The sequence below is a fragment of the Mizuhopecten yessoensis genome, unplaced genomic scaffold, assembly GCF_002113885.1.
Source record: "Mizuhopecten yessoensis strain PY_sf001 unplaced genomic scaffold, ASM211388v2 scaffold11037, whole genome shotgun sequence".
Lineage (NCBI taxonomy): Eukaryota > Metazoa > Mollusca > Bivalvia > Pectinida > Pectinidae > Mizuhopecten > Mizuhopecten yessoensis.
In genome coordinates this window covers 6611-27441 of record NW_018408847.1, presented here as the reverse complement: position 1 = coordinate 27441, position 20831 = coordinate 6611, and the positions used below count along the sequence as shown (strand labels likewise).

The 20831-nt window shown below is 38.6% G+C and overlaps 1 protein-coding gene across 3 annotated transcripts in view; it reads left to right on the top strand.

Annotated features, from left to right (window-relative positions):
- Window positions 1–20498, top strand: part of LOC110464849 (synembryn-A-like) — a 37379-nt gene extending 16881 nt beyond the window's left edge. Inside the window, exons 2-16 of one of the 3 annotated variants that reach the window (XR_002464555.1) lie at window positions 113–160; window positions 3216–3435; window positions 4054–4123; window positions 6235–6310; window positions 7261–7313; window positions 7668–7848; window positions 8816–8910; window positions 10387–10558; window positions 10841–10939; window positions 12257–12321; window positions 13115–13197; window positions 13885–14032; window positions 15672–15791; window positions 16459–18521; window positions 18656–20498. Coding sequence is in view for 2 of the 3 variants with exons in the window: in XM_021520295.1 (XP_021375970.1) it covers window positions 113–160; window positions 3216–3435; window positions 4054–4123; window positions 6235–6310; window positions 7261–7313; window positions 7668–7848; window positions 8816–8910; window positions 10387–10558; window positions 10841–10939; window positions 12257–12321; window positions 13115–13197; window positions 13885–14032; window positions 15672–15791; window positions 16459–16588 (1560 nt within the window). In the remaining variant the exon portion in view is untranslated. Of the gene's footprint in view, window positions 1–112; window positions 161–3215; window positions 3436–4053; window positions 4124–6234; window positions 6311–7260; window positions 7314–7667; window positions 7849–8815; window positions 8911–10386; window positions 10559–10840; window positions 10940–12256; window positions 12322–13114; window positions 13198–13884; window positions 14033–15671; window positions 15792–16458 lie in introns of all 3 variants that reach the window. The other 2 variants (XM_021520296.1, XM_021520295.1) reach the window with 2 other exon arrangements.
- The last annotated feature ends 333 nt before the right edge of the window (window positions 20499–20831 follow it).

Here is a 20831-nt window from a genome sequence, read left to right as displayed (position 1 = left end):
GATTACTACACACATGTATGATGTAAATGTTATAGAGAGGTACATAATTAATTGTATAATCATCATATGGTACTTAGATGCTAATAATGTATATACCTTTTGTGTTTTTCAGAATGCACAGACCTTCAGTTTTCCTGAGTTGACCTTGGAGGTCAAACAGGTAAAATATATCTAATTATTTTGTAATACCAATGTACTTAAAAAGAGTTTCCATTGGTTGGTGAGGAACACTCTGTAGTAGCATACTTTACATATTGTTGTAAAAGTCTATACAAGATCTGGGAGGTACGTGTATACAATACACTAAAATAACCATTTATTCACTGGTAGTGATTAGTTGTCATGGCAACAACAAGATGTTATCCAAGATCTGGACGATTGATCCCAATGAAAACATAGAATTATATTTTCCATCTCTTGGCATTGACATTATAAAACCCTACCAAATTTAGTTGGCATTCATATAGGCTAATGTAATTGAATTTTCTATTAGGTGAACAGGATTCCAAAAAATGGTAAATATAGGTATTGAACTGCTTTCAGTTGGCATTCATAGGCAATATGAATTCCAACTGAACTTCTATGCATGCCAACTGAAAGTAGTTCAATGCTAAATGACCATTATCTATGCAATATAACACTGTTAGAATTGAGATGATGAAATTCTGAAACCCACAAGGTCAGTTTAGTGTTGTGGCTGCCTAGCTTCCCTTTCATCACCAGCTTAAAGCTTGAGATTGTGTTGGTTGTGGGAATATATAGCAGCACGTAACTAAAGTGTTTAGTCCACTGTTAGTATGTTGTGTGTGTTGGGGTGGCCGTGGGGTAGTGGGTTTGGTGGGAGATGGCAGGATGTGGTGTGTGTTGGGGGGGTAGTGGGTATGGTGGGAGATGGAAGTATGAGGAGTGTGTTGGGGTGGCCGTGGGATAGTGGGTTTGGTGGGGGATGGCAGTATGTGGTGTGTGTAGGGGTGGCCGTGGGGTAGTGGGGTTGGTGGGAGATGACAGTATGTGGTGGGTGTTGGGGTGGCCGTGGGTTTGGTGGGAGATGGAAGTATGTGGCGTGTGTTGGGGTGGCCGTGGGTAGTGGGGTTGGTGGGGGATGGCAGTATGTGGTGTGTGGTGGGGTGGTCGTGGGTATGGTGGGAGATGGTAGTATGTGGTGTGTGTTGGGGAGGCCGTGGGGTAGTGGGTTTGGTTGAAGATGGCAGTATGTGGTGTGTGTAGGGGTGGCCGTGGGGTAGTGGTTTTGGTGGGAGATGACAGTATGTGGTGGGTGTTGGGGTGGCCGTGGGGGAGGGGGGTTGGTGGGAGATGGCAGTATGGGGGGTGTGTTGGGGTGGCCGTGGGTCGTGGGTGTGGTGGGAGATGACAGTATGTGTTGTGTGTTGGGGTGGCCGTGGGATAGTGGGGTTGGTGGGAGATGACAATATGTGGTGTGTGTTGGGGTGGTAGTGGGTATGGTGGGAGATGGAAGTATGAGGAGTGTGTTGGGGTGGCCGTGGGGTGGTGGGTTTGGTGGGAGATGACGGTATGTGGTGTGTGTTGGGGTGGTCGTGGGTATGGTGGGAGATGGAAGTATGTGGCGTGTGTTGGGGTGGCCGTGGGGTAGGGGGTTTGGTGGGGGATGGCAGTATGTGGTGTGTGTTGGGGTGGCCGTGGGTATGGTGGGAGATGGAAGTATGTGGTGTGTGTTGGGGTGGCCGTGGGGTAGTGGGTTTGGTGGGAGATGGCAGTATGTGGGGTGGGCGTGGGGTAGTGGGTTTGGTGGGAGATGACAATATGTGGTGTGTGTTGGGGTGGCCGTGGTGGAGTGGGTTTGGTGGGAGATGGCAGTATGTGGGGGGGCCGTGGGGTAGTGGGTTTGGTGGGAAATGGGAGTATGTGGTGTGTGTTGGGGCGGCCGTGGGTTTGGTGAGAGATGGCAGTATGTGGTGTGTGTTGGGGAGGCCGTGGGATAGTGGGTCTGGTGGGCGATGGCAGTATGTGGTGTGTGTTGGGGTGGGTTTGGTGGGAGATGACAGTATGTGGGGTGTGTTGGGGTGGCCGTGGGGTAGTGGGTTTGGTGGGAGATGGCAGTATGTGGGGTGGCCGTGGGGTAGTGGGTTTGGTGGGAAATGGCAGTATGTGGTGTGTGTTGGGGTGGCCGTGGGTTTGGTGGGAGATGGCAGTATGTGGTGTGTGTTGGGATGGCCGTGGGAATGGTAGGAGATAGAAGAATGTGGTGTGTGTTGGGGTGGCCGTGGGTTTGGTGGGAGATGGCAGTATGTGGTGTGTGTTGGGGTAGTGGGTATGGTGGGAGATGGCAGTATGTGGTGTGTGTTGGGGTGGCCGTGGGGTAGTGGGTTTTGTGGGAGATGGCAGTATGTGGTGTGTGTTGGGGTAGCCGTGGGGTGGCGGGTTTGGTGGGAGATGGTGTGTGTTGCGGTGGCTGTGGGGTAGCAGGTTTGGTGGGAGATGGTGTGTGTTGGGGTGACCGTGGCATAATGGGTTTGGTGGGAGATATGGCATGCATCCCAGTAAAATCTCGAAATCTTTCCTCAAAATTGTACACGTCTGGTTGCATTTTAGCTTTCAAAATGATGGAAATTGTAATCCAAAATGTTTCTACTCTCACACATGTACAATCGCATAAAGGGAGTTGATACTAATCTAACCCCCCCCCCCCAACATTTGAATTTGTTTCCCTGTATTTATGTGACTTCACATGTACATACATCATAATTTACAAAAAGTGTAGATGCTTAATTTCAGTTTCATATCTAAACTTCAATATATCGGAGTTGGAAGTACATAGTTATGTACGTATGTGTAACTTTTAAATTAGAACTGGGACAAGTTCCTGGTGCTATCCAGATCAATTATTCCATAGGACATGCATTATATTGGGGGGGTTTTCTGCGAATTTTAAGCCATATATATATAGGCCCATTCTCTTAGATATTTTCTGCTTTTTTTCCCCAAAATCATTGCAAAAACCCATTTATTTTCTATAAATAATGCTTTTTGTGTGTGATATTTCCCCCAAAGTCGCAAGGTACAGGTACAGGCCCCTGTCAAAAAGAGGTAGAACAATCATTGACGGTAATAGCAGTATAAACTGTTGTATATAAGTCATGTTGACGGGAGGTGGGGGACGAGGTTTGAACACAAAGTGAGGTTTGTGATTTCTAGAAAATGGAGTTCATGATAAGAAATATGATTTGAATTTGTAGAAATGTGTGGAGGCCATTCTCGACCTGCTTCGTGTGCAGGGTGCATCCAAGTGCCACATCCTGTGCCTGGAGACACTGCGCCTGTTCAGCCGAGAGAAGGAGAAATTGGCGGGCATGGTCTCTGAGGTGGCCCTAAACCTGATAATGAAGATGGCAGGCCTCCAGCACTACTCCGAGGAGGAGGGAGAATGTGTCACTATACAGAACGGTGACCCTGATGGTAAGAGTCACTGGCTGTGGGGTCACAGGTTAAAGGTCAAAGTGATTTGAAATTTCTTACATTCTGAATTATGTATATATTATATCTTTTATCATTAATGTAAACATATATCACCTATGAAACAGATTTCTTTCTCTATGATATTAAATACTTAATAAAATACTTTTTTTAAAGTGATAATGTACAATTGAGGTATAAATGTCTGAGTTTGAAACGATCACACTGAAATTAAAAGGTACCTTGTGGACAGCTGAAATAAAGGGTAAATGTTTTGCCAACATTTTTAACACATTAGCAGTCTAATACTAGTTGATGAAAACTGAAAACTGGTCCCGTAGCTCTTCCTCATCTTCATCATATTGGATTGTGTAATGAGCATTGTCTCTGATGTTTCTGACACACTACGTATCACACTTTGTTCATTATTTTTTTACGAAATAGAATTACTGAGTATTAAACAATGATTTCTAAATTGAAGTCATGAATACATTTTGATCTTTGATTTTTTTAATTTTCATATTCTCAAGTTAAGAATGTACTCATGGGTAAAAACACCAATTATTTTAATTCTCCCCTTCATCAAAACTGTCAAAATGATGACGTTTAATTTTTTGACAGTGATGGTGGAAGCTCAGAAATGTCTGTGTAACTTAATATTCAACAATGTCCAAGTACAGAGAGTGTGCAGGTAAGTATGACAGGAAACTGTCTGTAACTTAAATCATATATCATAAGACATATCGTTGTTAGTGCTGACTCATCAGGTAGTTGTGACAGGAAACTGTCTGTAACTTAAATCATATATCATAAAACATATCGTTGTAAGTGCTGACTCATCAGGTAAGTGTGACATGAAATTGTCTGTAACTTAAATCATATATCATAAGACATATCGTTGTAAGTGCTGACTCATCAGGTAGTTGTGACAGGAAACTGTCTGTAACTTAAATCATATATCATAAAACATATCGTTGTAAGTGCTGACTCATCAGGTAAGTGTGACATGAAACTGTCTGTAACTTAAATCATATATCATAAGACATATCGTTGTTAGTGCTGACTCATCAGGTAGTTGTGACAGGAAACTGTCTGTAACTTAAATCATATATCATAAAACATATCGTTGTAAGTGCTGACTCATCAGGTAAGTGTGACATGAAACTGTCTGTAACTTAAATCATATATCATAAGACATATCGTTGTTAGTGCTGACTCATCAGGTAAGTGTGACAGGAAACTGTCTGTAACTTAAATCATATATCATAAAACATATCGTTGTTAGTGCTGACTCATCAGGTAAGTGTGACAGGAAACTGTCTGTAACTTAAATCATATATCATAAGACATATCGTTGTTAGTGCTGACTCATCAGGTAAGTGTGACAGGAAACTGTCTGTAACTTAAATCATATATCATAAAACATATCGTTGTTAGTGCTGACTCATCAGGTAAGTGTGACAGGAAACTGTCTGTAACTTAAATCATATATCATAAGACATATCGTTGTTAGTGCTGACTCATCAGGTAAGTGTGACAGGAAACTGTCTGTAACTTAAATCATATATCATAAGACATATCGTTGTTAGTGCTGACTCATCAGGTAAGTGTGACAGGAAACTGTCTGTAACTTAAATCATATATCATAAGACATATCGTTGTTAGTGCTGACTCATCAGGTAAGTGTGACAGGAAACTGTCTGTAACTTAAATCATATATCATAAGACATATCGTTGTTAGTGCTGACTCATCAGGTAAGTGTGACAGGAAACTGTCTGTAACTTAAATCATATATCATAAGACATATCGTTGTTAGTGCTGACTCATCAGGTAAGTGTGACAGGAAACTGTCTGTAACTTAAATCATATATCATAAGACATATCGTTGTTAGTGCTGACTCATCAGGTAAGTGTGACAGGAAACTGTCTGTAACTTAAATCATATATCATAAGACATATCGTTGTTAGTGCTGACTCATCAGGTAAGTGTGACAGGAAACTGTCTGTAACTTAAATCATATATCATAAGACATATCGTTGTTAGTGCTGACTCATCAGGTAAGTGTGACAGGAAACTGTCTGTAACTTAAATCATATATCATAAGACATATCGTTGTTAGTGCTGACTCATCAGGTAAGTGTGACAGGAAACTGTCTGTAACTTAAATCATATATCATAAGACATATCGTTGTTAGTGCTGACTCATCAGGTAAGTGTGACAGGAAACTGTCTGTAACTTAAATCATATATCATAAGACATATCGTTGTTAGTGCTGACTCATCAGGTAAGTGTGACAGGAAACTGTCTGTAACTTAAATCATATATCATAAGACATATCGTTGTTAGTGCTGACTCATCAGGTAAGTGTGACAGGAAACTGTCTGTAACTTAAATCATATATCATAAAACATATCGTTGTTAGTGCTGACTCATCAGGTAAGTGTGACAGGAAACTGTCTGTAACTTAAATCATATATCATAAAACATATCGTTGTTAGTGCTGACTTGGTGTATAACACTGTTACAGAGTATTTATGGTTTTCATGGATAACAGAGTGAATATTAGTACAAAAGATACATGAATAACCCACTCGGTATATATATACCAGCCATCGTGAAATATAGTTTCAACAAAATCGTTTGTAAATGTGTAATCATAGAAAGGATGTAACTGTGATTTACCTAGTGTAACTAGTAACACTAGTTACTTTAATGTTACATAGTGTTTAAGTTAGATTTTAGGGTCAAATTGATATACTGCCCCTCCTCAATTCTGTAACAATATTTTTTTCCTTGTAGTAAAAACGGCTGTGTGGAGGGGATAATACAGAGACTGAAGACGTACAAGGACCCAGATCTCAAGTTTGAAATCAAGGTAACTCACAGATAGTGCTGTCATTCATCTAGGTTCTAAAATATTGTATAATGTGGAATGATTTGTCAGTAAACATCTATACACAGGTTTTAAAACATTGTATAATGTGGAATGGGTTGTCAGTATACATCTATACACAGGTTCTAAAACATTGTATTATGTGGAATGATTTGTCAGCATCCATCTATACACAGGTTTTAAAGCATTGTATAATGTGGAATGGTTTGTCTGTATACATCTATACACAGGTTCTAAAACATTGTATAATGTGGAATGATTTGTCAGCATACATCTATACACAGGTTTTAAAACATTGTATAATGTGGAATGATTTGTCAGTAAACATCTATACACAGGTTTTAAAACATTGTATAATGTGGAATGGTTTGTCAGCATACATCTATACACATGTTCTAAAACATTGTATAATGTGGAATGGTTTGTCAGTAAACATCTATACACAGGTTTTAAAACATTGTATAATGTGGAATGGTTTGTCAGTATACATCTATACACAGGTTTAAAATATTGTATAATGTGCAATGGTTTGTCAGTATACATCTATACACAGGTTTAAAACATTGTATGATGTGGAATATTTTTTCTGCAAAACTTTTGCATGCTTTAGATTTTCTGGTTTTCAGTCATACCAATGTTTTGGGATTGCTTTCAACAAATATTGAATATGGTTAGATCATTCACCCCTGAAGACTCATTTGAACTCTTCCAATTCAAAGGTTAGAATAGTTCATTATGCAATTTCAGGGGTGAATGAGTTAATGAGTGATAACATATTTCATTAAAAATATTAATATACATACTAATGTGAGTGTTTACATTTGTTTTTATTTGTATACAGACAATATTATACCTGTTTGATAGTTCTGCTCCACACCTTAATTGATGAGATACAGATATCAAACAATGATGAATGTTTTATTGTTTGGCAGTTCTTTGATATGAGGATGCTGTTCCTGTTGACTGCCCTGTGTGCTGAAACAAGGTAAACAAGTACCATACAGCTACTGACTTCAGTTGAGGTCAATATTGATATTATCTATTGACCTTATTTTACCCATGATAAGAATAGGAGCCTTTACGACTACATGTAGTCCATAGAAATGTGATTTTTATTGGAGTTTAGAACTGTTATTAGACATACAGTTCAGTACTGTTATAAGATGTATCATGTTTTGGGCTCAGATCCTTGTAATATGCACTTTTTACCTGTTAAATCTCTTGATTTGCTATGGCATTGACATTTATCTGTATTTATACGTACTGATTTTATGAGCTTCATATATATTTATATCTGTCCATAAAATGTGTATTCACAAGTTCGCTCTGTGTTATTCAGACCCCTGATCCGTTACGAGCTACATGGCTTTACCTACCTGATGGAGGTTGTTGATTTAATACTTCGGGATGCAGATGCCCGACAGTCCGGACTTACGGAACAGGAGGTGGACCTCTGCTGCGAAATCCTCAAAATTCTCTTTAACATCACAGTCCCGATTGATAAAAATGCTTTAGATGAGGTAAGGACACCAGGCTGGTGTAAATAGAATAGCTGATATACAAAGAGAACTTACACTCAAACTTAATTATAAACATATTTCCCTGGCACCCTGATAAATACTTTAACAAGAACCACTATAACCCCTGGAAGACTTGTGACGAGTTTACACGGGTGCAATACACCCTGTATGTCACCCATGTACAGAATACTAACTGCATTCTACCGACTCTGCTAGGGAGAATTTCTCTTTAGCTCAGTCCGTAGAGCTTAAGTCCCAGGAGGTCCCAGGTTGAAAAAAAATAGCCTCTGTTGCATTTAGAGAGTAATTAATGTTTTAGCAAATGATTTTGTAGTGTTATAACATAAACAGTAAAATCCGGAAAGGGCCTGTAGTTTCTGCTTTAATGTCTTTATCTTGTCCCCATTAATATGAATGCAGACTAAGGTTCTGGAAATCTTATCATGGCCTTAATTTTCAAAGAGTTTAAAATTGATTTTGTGTATCCTGATGACACATTGGATTATCAACATCTTCCCGAGAATATGATAAGTGTACTGTTGTTAGGTCTGTGGACCAAGGTCAAAGGTTAAATAAATAACTGCTGTATTTTCAGTTTAAGTTTGTATTTTATTCGTACGCTGTATGATGATATTTAAAGTGAATTGTCTAACAACGTCCCCAACAGAATTTATGCTGTGTATCATAATTATGAAACTCCTCAAGGTTAAGTTGGTGTTTAATTTTAATTTTTTAATTAAGAAATACATTTTGTATTAAGTAAACCAAATCATCTACAGAATGTGAGCAGTACTCGCTAATTAACCCGCTAATTAGCACTGTGACCTTCTCCTCAAGGTCAGTTAAATTGTTCAGTGAAAGCCTATCAGGGCCTTAGTTTTAAGCTGTTATACATGTAGATGTGTTAATGCATTGTGTACCAGTTTGTAGAGGCTGATGTTGTGATCACTGTGTTGTTTCCTTGTAGGAGGAGGAGGCCCACTTCATGCGCCTGGTCAGTGTGCTCCGGGATCTTCTGATGAGTAAAACACAGAGCAAGGACCGCCAGGAGGAACTACAAAGGTAGCCACACTATCTGGGCATGATTAATCTGATGTCAAGTCAGTCAGAGCTGTTAAAAACATTTCTTGAAAATAATGGAGACTCTTGATCAGTCCGTGATAGCTTTAATATTCGACCAGCAATTTACTGGTATTTTAAGAATGCTTCTGGATTTGACTTAATTACTGTAAGTGCATGTGATAAAGAAAAGTTAAAAATCTAAATGAATGTATTTCTAAGACATTAGGTCAAACAGTACCTGTGTTAAAGACATAATATCTCCATAATTACTAATTTAGAAGGATTTAAAAGGACTTGCTGTATTCAACCTAAACAGTAAATCTTCTCCCAGAGATTCATCAGCTCATTAAGTACCTAGGGCATCAGGGGATGTTAACGTGTCATCTGTCCATCCTCCATCTACTTTTTCTGTAAATGGCTTCCCTCACGGAAGTTTGTTTTATTTGAATGTCCTTATTAACCAATTTTCATAGTCAAATGTGTTTAAAACAAAAAGAACAAAAGATCTGGGGTAAACACAGATGAATGATAAGTGTTTTAAAAACTTAATGGATGTTCTTATAAAGATGTCTGGGCTGTAATGTCCTTCCTGTACTTGTATGTAGTCGTTGTTTATCTGACCAGAGATTCTGTACTAGTGAATCTCTGTAACAGCAGATATCTTTTATCCAAGTCCTTGTTATTCCTTGTGATATGACAACATATCAAAACACATCACAACATATCAAAACACATCACAACATATCAAAATGCTCTGTCATATTGTTATCTCTAAATCTGCCTAAATATATAACAAAAATGGGAGTCTTGTGATATGTGGTGTAAAACCAAACCATCACATTGATCCAAAGTAAACACTAGAATTGAGATTAATAAAATCTTAAACCTGTAACTGAGCGAGATCGGGTTATCTCAGTCGAGGGTTGGGATTCTGTAACAAAATCCAAACCGAGGCGTAAGCCAAGGTTGGGATGTTACAGAATCTCAGCCCGAGACTAAGATAACCCGATCTTGCTCAGTTACAGGTAATTGATTTTTTTTCCTCACACCTTTTAGTTCGAAAAGAACTACTAAGTATTCAATTTTGCTGGAAACTACAAGTATCCCGCCTTGGGGCTCAAATGATAATGACCTCTTCACTACTAAAGCTACATTTGAATGCTTCCGCGTAAAAATGTAGTCCGTCCTAACATAGATTACAACGTATTTCACAGTGTAGATTATATTTTATCTACAACATCAAATATCTAACAACATCAAAACTATACTTATAACGACAAAACAGAACATTTATAATGCAAATTGTCAATTTCAAGCAGTTAACATGCGGATGAATACATCGCAGTGTAAAATTCCGCGAAATGTCACGTAAAGGTACAAGACGGATCGGACGAGATGGAAAAATCTAGCATAGGGTATGACGTGGGATATCTCTGTCTTAGGTGCGAGAAATAAATATCTATGTTATTGTTTCAGTCACACAGTAAACCTACTGACGAACATCCCACGGGACTGTTACGAGGAGCTGCTTATTCCCCTCAACGAGATCGATGTTGGAGGCATGGAGAATAAAGATGTCGAGTTTGATGGAAAAAATATGGAAGCTATCATAGTTCTGCTCGACTTCCTGTACAATAGGATAGACGTGGTAATAATACTTCATGTCAGAGATTTGTCTCTGTAAAGTAGAAATGTCTACACAACAGTGATGAAGGGTTCATATCAGTAACACTCTAGTTTACAAGACACAGATTTATATCAGCTGAATGTCGGTAAATAACCAGGACTAGAACGACAATAACCCGAATACAGTACACGTATATAACGGTTTGTAATTATGACAGATTCTTCAAACCTTTCTTTTGCCTAATGCATGTATATAAAGACACTTAATATTTTATACCATTATTTCTTTTTGTTTAATTTCTAGCCAATGAAGTCACTGAAGGAAAGTCTAACTCCCATCCTCCACTGCCTGTGTGAGACATGTCGGGCTAACAGGGCCATCCGCAAGTTCTGTCGCTCCAAGGTAAGCAGGGCTTACAGGGCCATCCGCAAGTTCTGTCGCTCCAAGGTAAGTAGGGTGTACAAGGCTATCCGGAAGTTCTGTCGCTCCAAGGTAAGTAGGGCTAACAGGGCCATCCGCAAGTTCTGTCGCTGCAAGGTAAGTAGGGCGTACAGGGCCATCCGCAAGTTCTGTCGCTCCAAGGTAAGCAGGGCTGACAGGGCCATCCGCAAGTTCTGTCGCTCCAAGGTAAGCAGGGCTGACAGGGCCATCCGCAAGTTCTGTCGCTCCAAGGTAAGCAGGGCTGACAGGGCCATCCGCAAGTTCTGTCGCTCCAAGGTAAGTAGGGCGAACAGGGCCATCCGCAAGTTCTGTCGCTTCAAGGTAATTAGGTTAAAGTCATCCACCAATTCTAATGTGCCAAGATAAAAAGGTTTGACAGTCAGCCACAAGTTCTGTCACTGCCTGATAAGTAGGGCTAACAGAGCAGAAGATGGCGGTGTTTTAATTATGTGCTTAATACTTCTTTTGAAATTGATTTTTTTGTTTGGTGGAATTGAGTTTTTGTGCAAGTTCTTTGGTTTCTATTGTCAGATCACATGTATAATATTGTCCGACTAAACATATTGGATACCAACACATAAATAATATCTGTTTTTAGGTCACCTGAGCTTTGCTCAAGTGACCTATTCTAATCGCTTTTCGTCCGTCGTCGTCCGTCGTCCGTCGTGCGTAAACTTGTTTGAGTAATTTTCTGCTGAAAATGGATAAAATATATACCGAAAAGTGTTATTTCCCTATATAAACTATATCAAACTTTACCCCCTCCGCAAGGGAGAACGAATAGCTCGGTGGTCCTGAAATTTACAATTTAAATAAAGTCCCTGATGATTTTCTTTCCATGCAGAGAAAATCACTGTAGTACCTGTGAGTCTGGAGAAGAAGATTTTTGAAATATTGGTTAATTTTCCCTTTGGGGCCCCGCCCTGGCCCCAGGGGTTGGGGTAGGATTCTCAATTTTTCAATTTGAAACCATCTTCCTCCAAGGATAATTCTCACCAAGTAAAAATAATTTCCTACAGAAAGTTGTCAAAATATACTCAAAAGTGTTATTTCCCTATATAAACTATAGTAAACTTTACCCCCTCCCCAAGGGAGAACGGATAGCTCGGGGGTCCTGAAATTTACGATTTAAGTAAAGCCCCTGATGATCTTTCTTTCCACGTAGAGAAAATCACTGTAGTACCTCTTGTTAATATTGGTATGTACAAAATAATAAATATGTAGTGTGCCATACATTGTCACAGTTAGCATTATTTTACTATTTCTTCTTAATTTAAGGTATTGCCACCATTGAAGGATGAGGTGAAGAAATTACCAGAAGATGGGGATACACTTAGAAACAGGTGAGTTGTCTCCCCTCCCTCATAATTAAACTATAGCTGCTCTAGCTTTTCGAGGTCCAAGCTGTTCGACCAGTTGGACCAGAGTTATTTGTTTAAACAAGGACCTAGTAGGCTGATTTTGGCGTCTAGTGAGCCTTGGAAATGACTTTCAGGGTCTGCTTTAACACGTACAGGTCTTTCAGGCTTTACCTCATGAAATGGTAAATGTTTGGTTCCAGAAATGTTTTACAAAAGATTTGTGCCTGTTTTTCTCCTGCAAAATACCTGTGAATGTGTCGCATATTACTGTCATCAGCTCGAAGTTCTGATACCAGTCCTGACATTAAACGGAATGCTAAAATTAAAGCAGCATATTAGATGTATACATAATCATGTATCTACTACCAAAACAGGTGATACAACATTACAGAAATGTAGGACATATCATGTTGATGATTAAACTAGTTGGCATTTTCACAATATCCAGGGTAGAACTGTACACACAGGGCCACAGGGGTAATTTGTGAGGTGGCATTAGTCTGATAGAAGGACATCATCACGTCACACACAAACACAATGAACAGGATAAATTCAAACATGAAGGGGATGTTTTGTTGATTTAGCTCCGTGTAATGTAAATTACTCTGTGCTGCTACAGTATTTAGTTCTTTGGTGTCAGTTTGGTTGCAGACATGTGGAGTGGTAAACAAAGTCACATCTTTCCTTGACAAGTCAATGTGTTGGCATTATTTATACCAGGTAATCTAGACTGCATTTCAGAATTGTGTGTCAGATTGTTGTTTGTTTTCTGTAGACTTTGTAAGCTGCTAACCTCGCCCATCGCAGACGTTAAAGACCTGGCTGCTGATTTCCTGTTCGTTTTGTGTAAAGAGAGCGGTAAGGATACATTTGATGCTTATCAGTACAGAATTGTTGAACATAGAACATAACCATACATTTTATGCTTACCAGTACAGAATTGTTGAACATAGAACATAACTATACATTTTATGCTTACCAGTACAGAATTGTTAAAATAAAACATAACCATACAGTATTGGATTAACAATGTCCCCTATTGATAAATGGCATTTGCTGAAGAATAATTTAACAGATTTAAGCGGTCCATTTATAGAAACATATAAAATCATGTTAATGAATTAATTTTGTTTCACTGTGTTTTCATTTGTGTATTTGATTAGTTTATTTTGAATAATACAGAAATGGTTCAGTTGTTTAGATTCTAATTCACATAACAAATGTTCAAAATTTTCAAAATCAAATTATAGAGAAACGTGAAAATATATATTTATATAAATTTGCATTCCTGCATGTGGGTAATCATTTTAAATCTCTAAACCTACAATTTTAGTTTTACTGCTAATATTATTTAACATGTACTAGATGAGAGGGTTTGAAGATTTTTGCCATGATATCAGTTATTCAGACCCATGGATTGCTTGTTCTGTGCTGATAAGGAAGATCATGTATAGCATAATATTTCTTGCATGTTTTGATACAACAGTAAAAAGTTGATGTAACTATTGTATCTAAGTAATAAATGCCTTATTACTGCCTACACAGTCAACAGAATGGTCAAGTACACAGGGTACGGGAACAGTGCTGGCCTCCTAGCCAACAGGGGTCTCCTGCTCGGAGGCAAGTCAGGGGGAGACTACTCCAGTAACTCAGACGACTCAGACACAGAAGAGTATAGTCAATTAAGAAACATGTAAGTTCGCAATAGCCAATATTGACTTAGATACAGTGAAACCTGAATATAATGCCCTCATTTCATTTACTTATTACACCAGCAACAAATGTCAAGTGTCCTTTTTTCCTGTGTTCTTAATAATTCCTTTGTACATTCCCCATCAATCTATCGCCAGACCCTTATATAATGTCTCTGGACAAATGGTGGCATTCTAAAGAGGTTTTACTGTAGATTGCCTAAAAACAAAATTCTAGTACAGTGTTATTAATCTTACCAGACTCCATTAAAATCTGAAAACCTGTTGACAACAGACAACACTATAGGTCTCAATGTATGTAGTCAATCTGAATAACTTTTACTCTAAAGGAGAATATTGCTCAATGTGAGGCTACACAACTCAAATTGCACTGAAATTTACATGGAAACAAGTTGTTCATTTGTAAATGACCAAGAGGTCTTAGATATTTCATTTCTCCTGATAAGGTGGTGTATGTTCAAGTTCTAATTTGATTCTTTCATCTAAACAAGAGGCCCATGGGCCTTAACGGTCACCTTCGTTATGTAAAAACTGATGTTATCGATGTTGCCAAATGAAAAAGAAATCATTTTGTAACAACGGTAACTTAACTACATGTAATGCAAAAGTAGTGTGGAAGATCTGGGTAGTATATGTACTATGTACAAATAGTGGTTCTGTCAGTCAGCTGAATTATGGTAAAGCACCTTAAGACCCTTCCATTTATGAAGAGTATTTGATTCTACCATATCTGGATATTGAGAAGATCTTTGAAATTTTAGTTAATTTGACCCTTTTTTGGCCCTGCCCCTCAGGCTCCTGGGGGCTGGGGACCATATAATTCACAATTAAACTATAGTAAAGTTTACCCCCTCCCCAGGGGGAAATGTGAGACCCAAGGGTCATGAAATTCACAATTTTGGTAAAGCACCTTAAGACCATTCCATCTATGAAGAGTATTTGATTCTACCATATCTTGGTCTTGAGAAGAAGATTTTTGAAATTTCAGTCAATTCAACCCTTTCTGGCCCCACCCATCAGCCCCTGGGGGTCAGTCAGGGCGGATATGTGCATACCATTAAACGGCTATCCAATACTGATAATGCTAACCAAGTTTGAATTAATTCCGCTGGAAATCAAACAAATGTTGGTCCAAAATGTAATTTCCCTATATAAACTATAGTAAAGTTTATCCCCTCCCCAGGGACCCCTGGGTCATGAAATTCACAATTTTGGTAAAGCACCTTAAGACCCTTCCATCTATGAAGAGTATTCGAACTTACCATATCTGGATCTTGAGAAACAGATTTTTGAAATTTTAGTCAATTTGACCCTTTCTGGCCCCGCCCCTCAGGCCCCGGGAGGCTGGGGACCATATAATTCACAATTTTGGTTGACCTATGGCCATGGAAGGTTTCTGCAAAATTTCATTGAAATTGGTTCAGGGGTTTTGGAGAAGAAGTCGAAAATGTAAATTGTTTACGGACGCACGACACAAGACGCCGGACAAAAGGCGATAGCAATAGGTCACTTGAGACTTTGTCTCGGGTGACCTAAAAACAGGCTACATGACCATTGTCAATTTGATGGATGAAAATGTACAAAATATGTTCTTTTTAATTGTCATTGTAAAATTTGTAGGGTGAATCCTGTGACAGGGAGATGGGAGGAGGACAAGCCGGATCCTTTTGAGGGGATGAGTGAGGAGCAGAAGGAGTTTGAAGCCATGAAACTAGTCAACATGATGCACAAACTCCAGTGGTGCGTACCCCTATGGTCTTTAACCCTTTCAACCCTATATAACTTTAGTAGACTCTACCAAGCATTGATCTGGATGAGTCCATTATGGTCTACAGTGGTGAAAGGGTTAATACCCAATTTCATTACACTGAGGCTCCACTTCCAGTGTACTCAAGTCTGTTCCACACTGTTATAGGAGGTTCCCCAACCAAACCTTGTATATCCATGTCTAAAACACACGAGAGATCTCTAAAAGGTGTCGGTCGTTATCTTGCTAATCTAACTTGAGTTAGTTTTATTTTCAATTTTTTTAGCATATTTTGAAATGATGAATTATGATGTCACAATCTTAGGTCACAGTACCGGTAGGATGTAGTCTGCTTACATTTAAGTTACTCTCTTGTGCTGGTTTTTGTTATAACATTGCCATCTTAACATGTATTAAGCCATAAGATTATTCTATATTTTATGCAAAAATTAGAAGAATTTCTTGGTGAATAAGTTGGAATAAAGAAAGTGGATTTTTTATTTAAATTCCAGAAAAATGTACAATGGCAGGCAATTGATTGCTTGTTTTCAGATTTATTTCTCTGACGTATCTTACCTTTCAAAGCTAAGACACCATGCATGTATAATAGGAAAGGTTGATATGAAATTCTACAAAAATCTTAATCTCTCCTACCTACAGCCAAGGGATCATACAGCCGAGTCGTGTTGACGAGTCTGGCCATCCTCAGCCAGTGCAACACGTCCTGGAACTGATGGAAAACATGACAAACCCCAGCGGAGCAACCGGGGACCAGGAGGACCTGGACTAGGGGGCGTTTGGAGAGAGTGGCCCAAAATGGGCTGTTTTATCACCTGTTCCGTATAGGACAGATGTATGGTATATTTCCACATATACCTAGGTCTCAATCTTGCCAATTTTGGTGCATGTTGGGTTTAAAGCTCGAGTTTAGAACCTGATAAAGTATTTGCGCCGTAATTCATGGCAAGCAAAGTATTGTCTTGAGTTTTAACTACGCAGGTTGGCAAATTGACAGTGTCTATAGACGTGTTGCTTATGAACAAACCTACAATAGCTGTAGACTTGTGTAAGAAGCATTAAATAGTCTACATTGTGTTGTCTTTAGATCTGAAAAGCAGCCTATTGCATAAGGATCTGGTATACTTATCACTTCACCAACATCTTGAATTTGCAAACCATTTATATTAAAAAAAATATTTTCTGCTAAACAAAATTCCTGAATTAATATCGCTTAGCTGTGATAAAATATCAAAGAGGTTAGACATCTGTTCCTCCAGGTAGGAGGTAGTCTGGTTCTGAAAATGTTAAACAGTTAATTGCAAAGAATTAATTGGGTTATATATTTCAATGTTGAAATATTGCAAAAAAAATAAAAGAGTGAGTTATATATTTCAATGGTTAACAACTATTGTTGATGATCAGCAAATAGTCAACAGAAACACGTCTGTAATTTAGATGCAATTTTTTTCATTAAATTTCCTAAAAAAAAATCCAACCCCCCCCCCAAATAATTCCTAATAGTATGACAACAACATGTAATTTTTCAATATATACTCAACTGTATCGTTTTCATTTTAGTCATTTTGATACATTTTGGGACAATTCTGCTAAATTGGAGGGTGCATATTTCTAAAGTAAACAACAACAGAAAATGAAAATCAATTTTATAGTATCTACATATAAAACCGTTTTATTGTAAATATACAAACAACTTTAAAGATGATCAAGTCAAGGCCATATAAGAAATGAAGGTCAGAGTGGATCAAAAGGTCAAGGTAGCATGTAGTTGAAAAGGTCAAGGCAACATCTATGTATTTTTATGGAAGGATGAGATAAAGTGAGTTTTGAAGTAACCTGAGGAATACTGCATGAGATGGATGGAAGTAGTAATGATTTACACCCCTCAGCCCCACAGTTGCTCTGTTTATGTCACAGAGGGGCTACCTGTTGCAGGTATTTGTCACAAAGTATTTTTGATAAAGAAGTTTATGAAACTGACCATTAATATCTTATGGCCATTATATTTTGAAGAACAGTTTTGAGGTTGAGGGAAATGTTGACTTCTTGTTCTATATAAGGTCATCTTTCTTCACACAGAGTGTGATAAGATGTCAAGAATTTGTAGAAAATTTAATGGTCAAGTCTTCAAATATTTTTTTCAATGTATGAGATTAAATTTCTTCTTACTAATCAATATTCTAGTAATATTTGATACTGTGAAATTAGACCTCATGGAAGAGAATTCAAAGATAAATACCTAAACACCGGGTAAACACTCCCAAAAGGAACCTTTCTGGACAAGAAAAAAAGAATGAAAGTTTTGATATTAAGTTCCAAGGTATAAAATTGGAATAATCAAATTTGGTCCATTGACTATGTAGGTCAATAAGATGTCTTAACAACCAAACAGACTATTTCTGTACTTCTGTAGGTATCAGTGTTACGGACCGAAGGCCTCTGTAAAGGCCAGGAACCTTACAAGTACAAGGTTTGTTAGCAGGCAAGGAAAATTAAAGTACAGGGATATAGGTTGTGTTTAGGCCAGGAACGGACCAGTACAGGGATATAGCTTGTGTGTAGGCCATCAACAGTACAGTACAGGGGTATAGCTGGTGTGTAGGCGAGGAACAGAACAGTACAGGGGTATAGCTTGTGTGTAGGCCAGGAACAGAACAGTACAGGAATAAAGCTTGTGTGTAGGCCAGGAACAGAACAGTACAGGGGTATAGCTTCTTTGTAGGCCAGGCATAGTGCAGTACAGGGATATAGCTTGTTTGTTTAAACATATTTTATTGCTTCTAAATTCAAGCAAGAGGATTGGGCACAAGTTATGAAACTTATAAAAGCCCTCTCCTAGATATAGCTTGTGTGTAGGCCAGGAACAGATCAGTACAGGGGTATAGCTTGTGTGAAGGCCAGGAACAGAACAGTACAGGGGTATAGCTTGTGTGTAGGCCAGGCACAGAACAGTACAGGGATATAGCTTGTGTGTAGGCCAGGCACAGAACAGTACAGAGGTAAAGCTTGTCCGTAGGCCAGGCACAGAACAGTACAGGGGTATAGCTTGTGTGTAGACCAGGAACAGAACAGTAGAAGGGTATAGCTTGTGTTTAGGCCAGGAACAGAACAGTACAGGGATATAGCTTGTGTTTAGGCCAGGAACAGAAAAGTACAAGGGTAAACCTTGTGTGTAGGCAATGAACAGAACAGTATGGGGATATAGCTTGTGTGTAGGCCAGACACAGAACAGTACAGCGGTATAGCTTGTGTTTAGGCCAGGAACAGAACAGTACAGGGGTATAGCTTGTGTGTAGGCCAGGAACAGAACAGTACAGGGATATAGCTTGTGTGTAGGCCAGGAACAGTACAGTACAGGGGTATAGCTTGTGTGTAGAACAGTACAGAGAGATGGCTTGTTTATATTAACTAAGAAAGGTATTTTGTAAAAGAACCATATTCATATGAAGATAATCCAAAAAATAATTGGCAATTTCAAGTTCCAAACCCAGTATTTATGTAGTTATTTTAGCTATTGTTAATGAAAATGTTACCCTTCCAAGCCCTTCTCCAAATAAAACTGGTTAAAAGATTTGATTTTTTTTGTTTTCAATTTAGCTAGTTATAAATATAATTGTGCAAAATCCCATGAATGTGTATATTATTTGATAGCTAGAGATATCCTTGCTAGCTCATGTTGCAATGTGCGGCTTAGTTATGATATTGTAGTCTGGGTGAAAGTCAGTGTGATGAGGTGTCAGATAACAGAGGTATGGAAGAGCAAGAAGGATGATGTCAGATTACACAAGTCCTATATAATTTGTATATAGAGTTGATGTTACTACAAATAATCCTACCAAGTCATTGTCTCGTAACAAACTGTACTATACTGGTTTGTAAATATAGGTCAGCTCATTTCACTTAACATTTTGACTACGGACTTGTATGGTTACTAGTTACTGATATTGTTGTAAACTGTTGCTAAGACTGCAGACTGTTGCTATGACTACAGGCTTGTTTTTATGACTACACACTGATGCTATGACTACACACTGTTGCTATGACTACAGACTGATTTTATGACTACAGACTGTTGCTATGACTAGACTGTTAATATGACTACCGACTGTTAATATGACTACAGACTGTTACTATGACTACAGACTGATGCTATGACTAGACTGTTAATATGACTACAGACTGATGCTATGACTACAGACTGTTGCTATGACTACAGACTGATGCTAGGACTACAGACTGTTGCTACGACTAAAGACTGTTGATATGACTACAGACTGTTGCTAGGACTACAGACTGTTGCTAGGACTAAAGACTGTTGATATGACTACAGACTGTTGCTAGGACTACAGACTGTTGCTATGACTACAGACTGTTGCTATGACTAGACTGTTACTATGACTAGACTATTACTATGACTACAGACTGTTGATATGACTACAGGCTGTTAATATGCCTACCGACTGTTGATATGACTACAGGCTGTTGATATGACTACAGACTGTTGATATGACTACAGACTGTTGATATGACTACAGACTGTTGAAATGACTACAGACTGTTAATATGCCTACAGACTGTTGATATGACTACAGACTGTTGATATGACAACAGACTGTTGATAGGACTACAGACTGTTGATATGACTACCGGCTGTTGATATGACTACAGACTGTTGATATGAGTACAGACTGTTGCTATGACTACAGACTGTTGATGTGACTACACACTGATGCTATGACTACAGACGTGTGATTACACTGATGCTATGACTACAGACTGTTGATATGACTACAGGCTGTTGATATGACTACAGACTGTTGCTATGACTACAGACTGTTGCTATGACTACAGACTGTTGATATGACTACAGGCTGTTGCTATGACTACAGACTGTTGATATGACTACAGACTGTTGATATGACTACATGCTGTTGATATGACTACAGACTGTTGCTACGACTACAGGCTGTTGCTATGACTACAGACTGTTGCTATGACTAGACTGTTTATATGAG